The sequence below is a fragment of the Trachemys scripta genome, chromosome 4, assembly GCF_013100865.1.
Source record: "Trachemys scripta elegans isolate TJP31775 chromosome 4, CAS_Tse_1.0, whole genome shotgun sequence".
Classification (NCBI taxonomy): Eukaryota; Metazoa; Chordata; order Testudines; family Emydidae; genus Trachemys; species Trachemys scripta.
This window is the reverse complement of record NC_048301.1, coordinates 125,884,628-125,900,131: the sequence shown is the minus strand read 5'-3', so window position 1 is coordinate 125,900,131 and position 15,504 is coordinate 125,884,628. Positions and strand designations below refer to the sequence as shown.

Sequence of the window (15,504 nt, the reverse complement as noted above, 5' to 3'; positions counted from 1 at the left end):
TGAAACCACGTTGTATCCAGAGGTTTAAGTAAGCCGGTACGGTCAGGTACGGCGTACCGGCAAGAGCCAGTACATCGTGCCGGACTGGACTGGCTTCTCCGGCGATGATTTAAAGGGCCTGGTGCTCCGGCCACTGCAGGGAGCCCGGGACCCTTTACATCACCACCGGAGCTCCGGCAGTGGGGTTCGGGCGGCACTTTAAAGGGCCCAGGGCTCCCCTCTGCTTTACCGCATTATATCCAAATTCGTGTTATATCGGGTCACGTTATATCAGGGTAGATGTGTATTTGAAAATGTAGAAAACATCCAAAAATATTTACATATATGGTATTCTGTTATTGTTTAACAGCACGATTAATTGTTTTAATTGCGCAACTAATCGCAATCAATTTTTTTAATCGCTTGAGAGCCCTACCACGTACTATTCCACTGGTTAGAGTAGTCTTGGATAGGAACAGAGCCAGAGCCTCAGGACATCTATGCGATGGTAATAGCGTGCAAATACAGAGCGCAAACAGGATCTTTACCTCCTTCACAGCAACCACATTTTGGCCTGCTATCCCCATCCCATCTGAGAATCTCAAAGCCTATTGCAAACATCAGGGGATGAAGCTGCCCACATCCCCTTGCCAGCTAGTCAAGAATCGGCATCGCCATTACAGCTGTGCAAAGAAAGGTCATTCTGTGCTGCAGAAGATTTCCTAATAGGAAATTGTTTTCATTGTTTTCAATGGGAGCTGCTAAGTGCTTAGCTGTTTTGAAATTGGGGCAGAAATGGATCACTGAGAGGTTAATTTCCTCCTTTATACCCGAGTAGCAATTGGTGTGTGATGATAAGGTTGTGATACCACAAACAAACAGCTGGGCTCAATCTTCACTCAACGAAAAGGAATTTGACTCTTTGCAGTTTATTCGCAATAATACATTTAGAGAGCACTGATTGTTACCCACAAGGCAAAAGCAAGCTACGGCTATATGCAAGGTACATTAAGAATGATTCAATTTGTCCATATGAACTCAGCCTGATTCCAACAGTGTCCAGGAGAGAAGATTTAGACAGGAAAGGGAATGTCTTCATCCGGTTCTGGTGAGGCCTGGTTTGGCTAGGCTGATGGGGCAAAGCCTACTCTGTTGTTAGCCATATCAAAGACAGAATAATATTCCCTAAGGAAGATGTTACCCAGGATCCAGATTGGTTGCTCATTCTGAGAAGATACGTAAGTGGTCTCAACCGCAACTCTGCAGTAGCCATTGTTCTGTAAGAGGGAAAAAAAGATAGACACGTTTCTAGGGCTGTGTAGGCTGCACTCTCAAGTGCCAGTGGAATTTTTAGGAGCTTCGCAATAGTTTTGATGGGAGCAGGCCCCCATAAGCTCGCATTGTTGGAACGCAAACACCCCATCGTTTTTTAAGTGCTGTTAGAAATGACAGGCAAACAGAGCTGCAGTGTGGTGGGGTGGAGGGGGAAAGGTCTCTGCCTTTGCACAGAAGCTCTGACTCCCTATTGGGAAACCATGCATGGTTCATTGTCACTGTAAGATAGAAATTGGGTTTGCCTTTAAAGTAATACATACATTGAGGATGTAGATGGAGGGGGGCAGCGGGAACTGGGATCCGTTGATGATGAAGGTGATGGTCGGCATGTTCTGGACATTGCTGCAGTCAGCCAGGTACTGTGAAAGAAAAGAACAAGAGGGGCTTAAGACAGTAACAACCTAGAGCAGAGGCTGCTCCCAACAGAGCAGAATGGCCACTATATGGTATCTACCGTTCCACCCAGCTGAGGGTAGAAATTAGAGCTGGGAGAAGCGTTTTGCTGAAAAATGCAGTTTCAGGTGGACCAAAACTATTCGTGAACTTGACCTGATAGTTTCAGCTGTGGAAAGTTTTTCAGGGCCAGGAAACCACATGCCAATGCTCAGACATGCGTTCCCTCTTTATAACTTTTAGCCCCATGGTGAAGGCCCTTTCCTGGGTGGTGGGAAATTTACATTCAAATCCCCACCCAGTAGCATGGACTTGAACTCAGATCTCTCCTGTGCCAAGTGAGTGCTCTAACCACTAGCCTATTGCAGGATGGGTTTCTCTCAGTCTCTCCTGTTGAAGCTGTTCCATTTCAACATGATAATCAGGCAGAGAGCGATTTAAATCTCTTTGGCACTATAAATATTTAAGCTTTTATACAAAAGGGAACAAGCTTCAACAGAAGCGATCGGGAGCAACCCAGCCCTGTAAGCCTGTGACTTGACTCACCCCTATACTAAACGAGCCTTGATCAGCCACTAAAACTGAGAAAAAATTACTCCAGTTCTTAAGGCATCCCCACCTCAGGAATGCCCCTACCAAGAGTTATAACACCAAGGGTTGTAAAGTAGACACACCTAGGCGCTGGGAAGTTTTAGGGAGGATACAGAAAGACCCCAACAAATGGTGAAATAGATCAGATAAGCTCTGACCAGAGAATTTATGCTGACCATCTGCACAAACAAAGAAGGTCATAAATAAGTGACAATTTGGGCATGAAAGATAAAGCGCAAAAAAGATTTGAGCAGGGAGAAGGAAACATAGGTACCAGTGCACGACAGGTTACATTTTGCTACCTAGGGGGATCGAATAATGTTATAGGTTTAGTGAAGTTAAAGGCGGTCGCTAGTTTTACCTATGTAATGCGAATAAAAAGCAATGCTTTTTGGGAAACCAGAGCTAGAACTCTGATCCCTCTGCACGACCGTGACGTGCAGAGCCATCAACCGGCACCCCCCGAGTGAATCCTGACTGGGTGAAGTTTGTCTGTATATTGGGAGTGGCGAGCATAAGAGATTGGCTTGGCATATGTGTTCTCTGTACATTGCTAATAAATAGAAGCTCAGAGCACAGCTGTGTAAGCCCTGAGCACCGTGGGTAAGGGCGGGTACTTCAGTTGACCAGGTTTTCCTTGAGCCCCGTGAGTAAGGGTAGGTGCTTTACACCCTAAGCCCTTGGTAGGGAAAAGGTGGGGATACCTACATTAACTGGGTCACGCCATGAGCCCTCGGTAGCATATAGGCGCAGTCAGGGCCAGCTCCAGGCACCAGCGAAGGAAGCAGGTGCTTGGGGCGGCCAATGGAGAGGGGCAGCACGTCCAGGTCTTCGGTGGCAATTCGGCGGCGGGTCCCTCAGTCCCTCTCGGAGCGAAGGACCCGCCGCTGAATTGCCACTGAAGAATGAAGCAGCGCAGTAGAGCTGCCGCCGAAGTGCCACCGATCGTGGCTTTATCTTTTTTTTTTTTTTTTTCGCTTCGCCGCTTTGGGCAGCAAAAAAGCTGGAGCCGGCCCTGGGCGCAGTGGCCTAGATTTTTGCAGGTAACAGCCCAGAATAGCCTGGCCCTGGTGGTTAGAGCACTCCCTGGGAGAGAAGAAAATCTGATTTCAGGACCCTGCTCCAGAGCAGCGATTCAGACCTGGGGCTCTCCCATTCCTTAACCATGGGGCTACAGATTATGAAGGGAAACGCTCACACCAGGTTTGATGGCCTGACATGAACTTTACCAATCTGCTGAAAAATGACAACCATTTTTGGAACAGAACCAAATATTTCCCCCAAATTTTTGGTTGTCTGGAGAAACTGCAAAACCAGTTATTCACACAGCTCTAGTAGAAACCCCTCTGCAGCACTCTGCCATTACATGGACAGCAATTCACCAGCCTCACACATGCTCTTCTGCCTGACGTGTGGCCACCCGCAATGGTACGCCCACTCGGTCTGCTTCAGAGCTCATGCTGACTTTACACTGAGACAGCTCTTCAGGGCGTGTAAGTCAACATCACTCCAAAGCTATGCCCATTAACACCAACTAATGATCTGGCCCAATTGCTTCTGATTTACATTGGGGAAAAGGAGATCAGAAGCTCTCTCCCCATACTCAGGGGAGACTTTCTGTTCCCCAGATGTAGTTAATGCTGTAACCAGCTTTAAACTTCTGGTTTAAATCCCTGAGGTCCTCTAGGAACCCTTGTATGATCACCCAAAAGCCCATCAGTCTCATCTTCTTGTGTCTTGGATTCCTCGTGTCAGGCATTGCAAAATCCCTCACAGACGTCCTCGGCAGCACGACAAGGCACCTGTTGCTCCTACCTCTCCACTGGATTCCTGAGCACCCACAGCCTGCAGGAAGTCCCCCATGTACTGCTCTGGGATGGTGAGCAGAAACGTCCCGGTGTCCACAATGCCCTGGCAGCCTTGACTGCACCAGCCAGTCGCCTGCTGTCCAATAGCGAACCTAAGGAGGGAAACCCAACAGACTTCACTGTGCACGTCAGCCACGGGAATGCCTCTGATGCAGGCTGAGCCAAGAGCACAAAGCTTCAGATACTCCATAACGTGCAGTTCAGTGACCCGTATTCTATACAGTCAAGCACTGTCACTGGCCCCGATTCAGCAAAGGACGGCTGCACATGCTTCACTTTCAGTGCTTGCTTATCTCCCTCTCTCTTCAGCAAAGCACTTAAGCATGCCCCTATCTCTAAGTAGCTGCTTCAGGACTTAAGACGTGTTTAAAAATAAAGCTTAAGAGCTTTGCTGAATTGGGGCCTACGATAGGCGCTTTTAGCATTACTTGAACCAAAACCCTGGATTCAAAGTCTTTTGAGAGTGACTGAAATCCAGACCCAACCTTTATCCTGGGCCAAGATCAGACCTTGGGTAAGTAATAATCTCTCTAGGCTAGCTAGAGAATGAGACAAAATTCCTCCTTTGTTCAGCCTCCAGCACAGAAAAGTTGAGTTCACCAAAGGCCGCTGACTTCACTAATTGCAGCTGGAAATACTGCCCATGGACAATAAGGAGGAAAGACTCACTCCCATGTTAATAAAGCAGGGGTTGCAAACAAAACTTACTCTTCAATACCAATCTTCCAGTAAACTTCTTGGGTAACAGGTACCCAGGTAATCTGGCCAGAGAACAGTTCGATGTCAACGCCGCCCAAGATGACTTCCCCTCCGTAATCATATGTTGGTTGCCTGGAAACACAAATAGTTAAAATATCAGACAGGGATCAGATTCTGCCCTGTGGAGCATGGGGCGTAAAATACATGTGCACGGGGGTCTGGGTGATGGATCGACAGTAAGAAGACTAAGGGGTAAATATATGGTGAGAGAGAGAGATGGAAATTTAGACCGAAAATACATAGGAGGGGTGAGAGAGAGAGATCTTACCGTGAGAAATAGAAACTGAAGATGGGTTCAGTAAGCAGGCCCTGCTCCAGTATCTCCTGCATAAGTGTCTTGTACCCCGGTATGGCTACGGGAGGATAAGCCATTCCCAAAATCCCATCAAAATACGTATAATAGAAGGGGCTGCTAGGCTCATCCTGACTCAGACCAAATTCCTGGTTCTCAATGGCGATGTTCTGGATCTACCGGGGAAGAAAACCATTGCTCTCAGATAGAATTTTATTCTAAACGTTGACAACGAAAACAAGTAACCATTTCATTCTCAAGCGTGGTTGACACTCAAGACAGTCCGATAAAGCACATCATTAGGGTTAGATGCCGATCTAATGCTTCTCTAAGCAGCTGCATATACTCCATATGGGGTGGGAGTCAGCTGAGACAGTGTCTCAATCAGAGAAGAAAATTCAAGGCACAGCAAAATTGGAGCAAAATAAAAAACCCCACAGCCTAATAATGGTCAGTATAGCTAGTGTTATTCCTAACTGACCTATGCACTGGTTAACTCAAGGCTTGTCTACACGAGAAAGTTGCAGAAGTTTAACTTAAATCATTTTTTAAACCAGTTCAGCTAAACTGGTGCAAACTCCTTTGTAGAAGCTCTTCTCTCGATTTAAGAGTGGCTTTATGTCACTTTGCTTAAAGAAGCTAACCCACTCTTATGTTCCTGATCAACTTCAATGACACCAAAATAAGCCACTCAAAACAACACAAGGGCATCCACACCGGGGTTTGCACCGATTTTACTAAATCGGTTTAAACTCGCATCTTAAGTGAAAACTGGTGCAAGTTTCTCATGTACACAAGCCCTTATTATGTCCGGCATTAACAGGGTCTGATTAACAATATAAAAATCATATGTACAGGACCAAATTCACTGCTGGTGTCACAACACGGATGCCAGTGGAATTTAGCTCATAAAGTGTCCTCAGATAAATGTCTCCAAGCCCACTGCAGTTAAACTAGAAAGACGGATCACATATTCCTGCTGCTATGTGGGGTACACGCTTCAGTAAATTGCATTCAAAACAAGACTTTATTATCCACAACCCCACATGTTTTTAATCCCAATGCCCTCTGACGGTGCCGGAGGCACAGCTCAAATGACAATGCGTGATGGGGGTGGCGCAAATTTCACTTACTGTCACCGTGTCGTAACCTAAAACCACAGTCACGTCTCCAAACCCATAGTCCAGGGTGTAGGTCTCTCCAATGTCGGAAAAGGTGGATGACTGGTTGGGGTTGAACCTTGCATGATTGGCTAGATTAAAAACAAGATTGCAACATCATGGTCATTCTCTTTGGTGGCTGCAATGTGATTTGAGCCGGTCCCATTCAACTGCAGACTGAGTGCCCTGACGAGGCAGCATTGCCCCAACAGCTGACATGGAGTGAAAGAACAGGACCGGGAGTTCTTATATGACAGAGCAAAGCACTGATATTAAGCCAGATAACCTCAAACAGACTTTTTTTAATGCCCATCTTCTTTATTTACCTATCTTGTACCGGTAACCATAACATTTAAGAATTATGGACCAGATCCTCAACTGGTATAAATAAGTGTCGCTCTATTGAAGTCAATTTATACCAGCTAAAGCTCTGGGTAATAGTTATGCCATTCATAGCATTTGTTGTCTCCCAGCATGACTGCTTAAACTTTAGTATAACACTACAGTATTCTACCGTGCAGTATCTCAGCTGTAGAGTTCTGGACTACCACTTTAGAATACTGTAGTACCTTTTATAAGGAAAGAGTGATCCATACGGTTTTCCAGGCTTAGAAAAGAGCTCTAGGAGACTAGCAGATATCTTAGTATGACATTCACAAATACTGTCTGAGAGGATCATTTTTGATTTGGAAGATGCTGCATCTTCTTACCTAGTTGGAATTTGACTCTGCTTCTCAGGAGCAATGCGCCCAGGACATGCATCTACTGAATAGTTAACAGCTGAGCAGTACTCACAGCAGGCCTCAGTCTGGCAGTATGTAGATGGAACCCACAGGTTGGAGGAGCCGGTGTCGAAGAGAACCAAGAAGTTCTGGGGCGGGGTTCCAATGCTGATCTCTCCAAAGTAGAAGGACTGCAAAGAGAGAAGACGTGTGGGCAGGGGGATTCCTTTGTGCTCGTAAACAGATTCCAACATTTTGACTTCTCTAGCATCTTCCATCTGAAGATGTCAAAGGTCTTTACAGCCTTTAAGGAATTAAGCTCCACAGGGGTGGTCCATTATTTTGCATATGGGGGAATTGAGGTATGAAGAAGAGAAGAGACTTGCCCAATTCACCCAGCAAGTCAGTCGCAGAGACAAGAACAGAACTGTGACTTCTCGACTCCCAGTCCTGCACTAGAACCGTAAGCCCAGTCTCTGGAGAAGACACATTATGTGTCCCAGGGAATACAAAGCAAACACTTGGGAGTGATAAAGTGGGAGTGGGAGGAAGCAGGGTAACCTGGACTCTGCTTTTTCTCCAAATGGAAATACAATTGGAAGCAGAACTTGTGTGTTCATTGTATTCCGTTAGATTTTTTCATCCAAACCACTTCAAAATAGTTACAGATTTCCAAGGACTGAAAAGAGAGATCTATTGACTTGAGACCACAAAAGTACATAGATTGACTAGGTAATAAGGAAGGAAAGGAGGCTAGCAAGACTACATAAAGAAAGGAGAGAGGGAGAGAGCCTTAATACTCACATCCAGGTAGTTGGCTATTGGTACATCAACGACATTGTAATTATTAAAGTGGTACTTCCTGGAAGGATCAACTTTGTGATGCTTCAGAAAATCCTCCAGAACTCCTTTCTCCTTCATCACCTCTCGCATAGACTTTCCTTTCTTCAGAGTGACTCTGCACAGAACAAGAGCAGCTCAGGAAATGGTTCGTCCTCCCAAGCATCTCTCATGTTGTTCCTCTCTGTATCCTGCCATCATGCCGTTCCTTCCTCTTAAGTACCTCTTACAGATCAGTGCGTTACCACTCAAAGTGAGAACGTCTGAGCAGAGGCAGAAATATATTTACAAATATCATACAATTAATAGTACTTTGTAAGGAACATAAGGACATGACTTAGCAGAATACAGAAATGCTGATTTATTTACTATGTGGGTACTTCTACGCACTCCTCACTACAATATCTGTTCTGGAATACTCACTTCACCAGCCCTTCTGAGAGCTGGAGACAAACCAGAGCCAGGATGAGCCACTTCATGGTGCTCGATTTCTCCACCAACAGCTCCTGATCAGAACACGTCGGTCACTGCCGCAAAACTAGGCTGACGCATCTAATCTACAATCCCTACTTTTATATCCTGGGCACTGCCTCCTGCTCCATTATCTGCTGGCACCCAAATTCCCATATCACAGTGCTCACCCAGCGTCAACACTTGGTGTATTTTATTTCTCCGTGAAGTATGAAGATGTTTGTTTCTTTTGTTGGGAGCTGAGATTGTAAAGCAATTAGCACTTTTGACAGCCAGATCAAACAATTAAGATCTGCTCAGAAGCAAACCTCTGCTCACAACAAAAGAAAGGTGTTGTCAAAATGTCAACACACTAGAGCGTTATCTGTTTGCTTCAAAACTTCCCTGCCAAAAATGAAGAAATCCATGGCTGGCTGCAATGAATGGAAATTTGATACAGTTCTCTCTTTTTGACCCTAGTGGTTAGCCAAAATTCAAGGCCTAGCTGATTGTTTTGCTTAGGAGAAGAAAGTCATGTTGGAGTCAGGTATTTCTTTGATGCAATCTGGTTCACTTACAAAAACTGTACAAAGTCCTATTTCCCTGAAAACAACAGGAATCAAACATCAGGAGAAAATTTCTTTGCTCACAGTTCCAAGCCCCTTTCTAGCTAGCACTTAGCCCCAAAATCTCCCTCTTTCTAGGCTCTGTCTCAGAGCCACGCTCCCAGGCCTTTCCTGAATTTGTTTCTGTGGTGTTTCTCTTCTTCCCTCACACACACAGACACACCACTCTAGTCCAATCAATCCCCGGTCCTGAGTTTATCGGATCACAGTTAGAGCTGTGTGAATAACTGATTTTTTTTAGATCATTGGATGTACCCAAAAAATATTTTGGGTCAAAGTGCATTGTTCAACCCAAAACAAAGCCTTAGGTTTTGCTTTTGAGCTTTTTTTAAAATAAAAACAAACAAACTAGGAGTACATTTCTAAACAACATTTGTTGTGAATCACTCAAAAAGCTTCATTTATAAAATGTTATAACTAAACGCTCATTTTTGTTTGTTTTTTCAACTGAAACAATTTGGTGAGTTTGAAACAAATTTTCAAAATGTTTTGGTTTGAAACAAATCTGCATTTTTTGTGGAAAAATTCCAGCCAAAAAATCTTGCTCTGCTGTGATCGAAACAGAACTCCCTTTGGGCCTCAAAGCTGGCTCCTACTCCCGTCTTGCCTGTGGTTTTGCTTTGGGCGGAGGCTTCTATTGTATCAGCTATTTATCCCTTAAAGGAGGTCCATTCTGTTTTACATTTATCCTGAATGAAAGACCGCTGTTATGCCTACCAGCTTCAAGAGGTTTAACCCAACCCATAGCAATCCTAATGGTGGAGCTGAGCAGTTATAGGAGGTTACATTCGCTAGATTCTGCTCTCACTTATCCCAGTGTAAATCTAGGCCATATCTACGCTACCACATATGTCGGCAAAACTTATGTCGCTCAGAGGTGTGAAAAAAAACACACACACACAACCCGGGTGACATAAGTTCCACCGGCATAAGTGGCAGTGTGCACAGAGTGTTATGTCGGCGGGAGAGCTTCTCCCACCAACATAGCTACCGCCGCTCTTTGGGGAGGGGGGTTAATTATGTTGATGGCAGGGCCGGCTCCAGGCACCAGCCTGGCAAGCAGGTGCTTGGGACGGCCACTCCGAAGGGGGGCGGCACGTCCAGCTATTCGGCAACAATTCGGCAGACAGTCCCTCACTCCCGCTCGGAGCGAAGGACCTCCTGCCGAATTGCTGCCACAGATCGCAATCACAGCTTTTTTTTTTTTTTTTTTTTGGCTGCTTGGGGCAGCCAAAACCCTGGAGCCGGCCCTGGTTGAAGGGGAAGCTCTCTCGCATTGGCATAGAGCAATGGTCCCCAACCTTTTTCATCTGGCGGGTGCCAGACGACGAGCCACGGAGAACCGTGGCGGCGGACAAGCATCCGCCAAAATGCCGCCAACAAGCAGCAACATCAATAGGCGTCGCCGCCGAAATGCCACCGACAAGCAGCGTCATCCAGAGCGACGTTCGGCAGTGACGCCTCTGGATGATGCTGCTTCTTGGCAGCATTTCGGCGGATGCTCGTCCGCCGGCCAGTACGCGGTCACACTTAGACGCCCCGGCGGGCACCGCATTTGGGACTCCTGGCATAGAGCGGCTACACGAGAGATCTTACAGTGGCGCGGTTGCAGCAACACAGCTCTGCCACTGTAAAGTCTTTCATATAGACATAGCCCTAGAATAGAATTGGTCGGCTCATTTTTTTCCTGTAAAAAAATTTCCATGTAAACGGAAACATTTTATTTCCATCAACATTTCTTCGACTTTCTTAAAAAACCCTCCAAACTTTTAAATATTTCAATTTAAAGGTGTTTTGGGGTTAAAACATACAAAATGTCAAAGAAATCCTCATGTTTGAGGGAGACGTTTTCCATTTTTGTCAAAACATTTCTTATTATTAAAAAACTTGTGACAAAAAGTTTTCAACCAGCTCTGATCTGGCGTAACAGATCTTGTCTTCATGGGAAGCCCTGGTCTTCACTAGGAGAGAAGGTGAGTTCTTACCTCATCCTAGCTGGCCCGTGGTGACTAACTGAGGTTAAATCCTACTGAAAATAAGGCCGTTGTAATTGTAACCCTTGGCTCCCCCATAGCCTTCACTTCGAGACTTGCTCACTGTGACCAGAGTCTCAGGGGAGCCAACTGAGGTCACTCAATTAGGGTGAACTGCAAAGAATGGGACAGGCAATCCCCAAAGCCGGTGGATATTCCAATACTTAGATTTACCAGATCAGCTTCTATAATACCTCACTGGTTACCCAGAAACCAACAACACAGTTCCCTTGAAGTAACCCAGCCTTAGGCCTCCACCCAGACACCCAAGTCAAATATGATGAGGATTACTGAAAATCTTATTCATCATACAAAAAAGTTCTACCAATCCCAAAGGATCGGACACATTACCTCCCAGGTTAAGGAATGTTCCAGACCTTACCCAAATACACGCTTACAACCAATCCTTATTAACTAAACTAAAATTTATTAAAAAAGAAAAGAGCGAGAGTATTGATTAAAAATCAGTATACATACAGACAGGAGTACAGTTCTGAGCTCAGATTCATAGTAGAGCTTTGTAGTTGCAAAGAGTTCTTTCAGAAATAGTCCGTAGGTTATAGTTCAATGTCCATATTCAGGGTGAATCCAGTTTAAGACTGGAGATCTCAGCCATGCGGCTTAAGCTTCCCCTGAATGAAGCATCAAGCAGATCGGAGATAAAAAGAATTGGGACCCAAGGCATCTTTATACAGTTTCAGGCCTTCTTGTGACAGCTCCGAGTCCTTTGGTGAACAATAGGCACTTATGGGGATTTTTTAAGTAGATCCATTTCCTAAGCATCGCTGGTAATTAACTATATGGATTACCATAAGGCAATTGCCCGTTTTCTATCATTCTCACGTGATTTCCTATACATTTCAAAGAGAAACGAACACAGTGATGTTAATATGTTTACAGTTCATCTAAATGTTAGTATGTTCCTTTGGTCTCTGAATCAATAGCTATATTGACAGACAGGAACTGTCTGTTTACCCGGCTAGCATCAAACAAGATATGAGTACACACATACTATTAGTATCACCTCTAATTTCTAACAATATAGGTTTGCATTTCAAAGTTCTAGCCTATCTACCATGGAATGGCCTTAATTACCATTTACATACTGTTCTAACATCTCTCTAATGGTTGACTCTGGGTCAATTATCCTGCAGGATGCTTAACCCTTTCTGGCCATACGTCATACTTTGTATAAGGTTTGTTGCAATTATATAACGGCGGTAGCAACAATGATTTGCAAGGTCATATTTTAATTAGATAATGTCACACTCCCACACATGAAAACCATATGTTGCCTTGTCTCCACTAGGATCGTACCTCATGTTAGTTGCCTTGTGTTAGCTAACATGAGGTAGGAACATACCCTTTTTTCGAAGGGGCAAAATCACAACAACTGGTGATGAAGATGGGTCCCTAATCCTGGGGTGCCTGCAACACAGGGACTGGTAGTGACCTGCTCATGTAGATAAAAAATTACTTTATAAATGTTTGTATGTCTGGGGGATATTTACTTGTCTGATTGTTCAGCAGAGGGCTGAGCTACCTACATTGCGAGACCGGAACCGTGTACCATAGCGAACGATATCTATGATGAAAAAAAGTGGGTGGTTTTACTAAGCCTAATGGCAGCTAAAACCCATAACTTGCTGCGCAGCCTTACTCTTGCTAAACCAACCGATGAAAGATTTGCGGAGATTATGGAAATTCTGTTAAGTCACTGCTCCCCAACACTTCCGAAAGCAAATATAAAACATACAAGCAAAAATTGTGCTTCATGATGGGAGCTCATCCATTAACCTTTTGTGATATGGCCAAAAGGTAGAGGAAGAGCTGCAGCAGTTACAGGATGCTGAAATTGTATCCAAGGTTAACTGCAGTGAACGGAGCACCCTTATCACGTCAGTAGGAAAAGAATGGGGCTGTCGGTATTTACAGCGATTTCAAGGTAACACACATGAAAGCAAAAACTTCACCAGGGGGCAATGCCTACATTTTTTCAAGCTCATCCACTACCATTTGCGATACAGCCAGGGACAGAGACATCACTTACTGGGCTCTGGAAATCTATCCAAGGTTAGCTGGAGTGAATGCAGCACCCTTATAGTGGCCATTTCAAGGATCCCATAAAGTAGGGTGACCAGATAGCAACTGTGAAAAAATGGGACAGGTGGGGGGGGAAATAGGCACCTATATAAGAAAAAGTCCCAAAAAATGGGACTGTCCCTATAAAAACGGGACATCTGGTCACCCTACCGTAAAGCCAGTATTGCATGCGGATCAGCTTACTTTACATGGAAGAGAGATTATATTTGCCTCATTAGCTGTGAAGAGCATTTCTCCACGATCAACCTTGCCCAACCCTGTCTCCAAATTAACAGACACAAAGGCTTACTCCAATCTAACAGGCTAGTGTTTGGAATAGTTTGTGCACCTGCTATTTGCCAGTGAGCCATGGGCTGTGTATCATAGGGCATTCCTGGCACTCCGTTTTGCTAAGACAATATACTAGTCCTGGCGATAGTTATGAAGAGCATTTTGAGACCCTCCAAAAGGTACTTGTGAGGCTGGCTGGGCAGGGGCTTAGAGCAAACAAGGGGAAATGTGAACTTTTCACAGAGTCACGTACATCTTGTGGCCACTGACCAAAACAGATTGCATAGATCCCAAGAGAAAGCTGAAGCTGTCCTTAGCATGACCCAGCCACAAAACGTGCCCTACAGTTACATGCCTTCTGGGGCCTGGTCATTTTGTACCATCGGTTCTTACTAGAGCTGGTGGGAAATAATACGTCTGAACCATTTCCCAAGAAAAATGCCCTTTTTGCAAAGCCATGGGAAAATTTCAGGTTTTGCCAAAAATATGTCAACTCCCTGTCAGGAAAATCAAAGTGACAGCTCCCCGGCAGGCAGGCTCTTGTCAATTTCACTTCGGCCTGCCTGCAGCTGGAGGGGGCATCGAGACTGAGCACCCAGGCTTTCTGCCCCGCCAGTCCTGGAGCTGGGTGGGGAGGCTAAACTGCAGTCAGGATCCTTGTCTTCTATTGCTGAAGCCACTGGAATCCTGCCAGAGCAGCACCGTACCCCTGTAGCTCGTCTTTGTCTATCTGCATGCAGTTAGTAAACCTCGTTCTTCGAACCAGTGGGGCTGTGTGGTTTCCACATATTCTTAACATTGTGCAGAGAGCACAGACGCAACCGTCATGTTCCAATGTGACTTCATTTTCTAGCAAGGAGCAGCCTGATGCTGAATTATTCTAGGTTATGGTGGTGTAGCGGAGATAAAAATCCGCTCTTCAGAGTTCAAAGTGCTTTCACAAATGTCGAAAGAGGAGGCTGCAGGGTTGCCCACCCTCCAGGATCATCCCAGAGTCTCCAGGAATTAAAGATGAAACTTTAATTAAAGATTATGTCAGGTGATGAAGCCTCCAGGAAGACGTCCAGCCAAAACTGGCAACCGTAGGCAGCTGTGAGAGTAAATTAAGTAAGGAGGAAAGTGTTCCTATCCCCATATGGCAGAGAGGGAAAGTGACTTGCTCTCTGTCACATCAAATGTCAGCAGTAGAGTCAGGACTGGAATTCTGGAGCACCGTTACCCCAAGGCAGGATATGAGCGACTCCCACTGATTGCAGCTGAGAGCACTGTACCTAAGAGCAAAATTTGGCCCCTAGATTTGCCCGTGCTCAGAGTAGCTCATCAGGAGCGGCTAGATGTTTCTGCCCATGAGTTCAGTGTCCCATTGACATCAACTCGGATTCTGTAGCAGAAGATTAAGGGCCAACAAGCCCCACCTCGAGGGTGTTGAAATGTCCCAGGTTCCCTAGAGTTCCACCTTCCTGGTTCCGTTGGCTCTTTGATGAAATCGGACCAGATCTGTGAGATGTTGTGGTCTTGCTGAATTGGCAAATTGTTGAATTGGAAGTTTTTCTGACCAGCTGTAGTCTTCAGTTAACAGATGCGTAAACTGAGGCCCATAGCAGGGAAGTGACTTGCCTGAGTTCAGATAGGGATTCAGCGGCACGGTCAGGAATGGAACCAGCACTCACGATTCTCAGGCCTTTGCCATAACCACCAAACATTCTTATCAACCTTATCTTAACTAAAGGAGGGACCATCATTTTCTAAGTGACCAGGGTTCTGCTTAAACCTCATCCTCCCTGGGCCTCTGCTACCACATCTCAGAGTGCTTTGAGATCTACAGATTAAAAGAGCTGCATATCATCAAGCCACTAGTCCCAACAAAGGAAGGGAAGATGTAGTGAGCCAGGTAGTGTTTAAACTTGGAGCTGCAGCATCACTATCCTACAACACCATGTTAAGTGTGGGTGGTATTTAAATGAAATTCCTGTGGTTGGTTTAGCTTTAAATTCGCCCCTACTCAGAGCAGCTGCATGTTTCTGCCCAGGACATACCGCTTTGATGCCATGCTTCCCTCAGCCAGGTGTTTATTTTGCACCAA

At 45.3% G+C, this 15,504-nt stretch overlaps 1 protein-coding gene across 1 annotated transcript; it reads right to left on the bottom strand.

Moving 5' to 3' along the window:
* Positions 1 to 850: 850 nt before the first annotated feature.
* LOC117875844 (gastricsin-like) lies at positions 851 to 8,472 on the bottom strand. Its single transcript, XM_034767345.1, has 9 exons — positions 8,363 to 8,472; positions 7,904 to 8,057; positions 7,173 to 7,290; positions 6,351 to 6,469; positions 5,194 to 5,393; positions 4,875 to 4,997; positions 4,114 to 4,258; positions 1,575 to 1,673; positions 851 to 1,256 (listed from the first exon to the last, which is right to left on the bottom strand). Exons 1-9 carry the CDS (start codon positions 8,416 to 8,418, stop codon positions 1,104 to 1,106), a joined length of 1,167 nt encoding a protein of 388 aa, XP_034623236.1. The 5' UTR covers positions 8,419 to 8,472; the 3' UTR covers positions 851 to 1,103.
* Positions 8,473 to 15,504: the final 7,032 nt, after the last annotated feature.

What these genes read in the sequence shown, in the direction of transcription:
- LOC117875844 (XM_034767345.1), bottom strand. Translation starts at nt 8,418, where the DNA reads ATGAAGTGGCTCATCCTGGCTCTGGTTTGTCTCCAGCTCTCAGAAGGG. An exon ending in CTGCCAGACTGAGGCCTGCT is followed by an intron (nt 6,470 to 7,172) that starts GTGAGTACTGCT and finishes TTTTTAATCTAG; the next exon opens with CCAATCATGCAAGGTTCAAC. An exon ending in CCTCCATCTACATCCTCAAT is followed by an intron (nt 1,257 to 1,574) that starts GTATGTATTACT and finishes TCCCTCTTACAG; the next exon opens with AACAATGGCTACTGCAGAGT.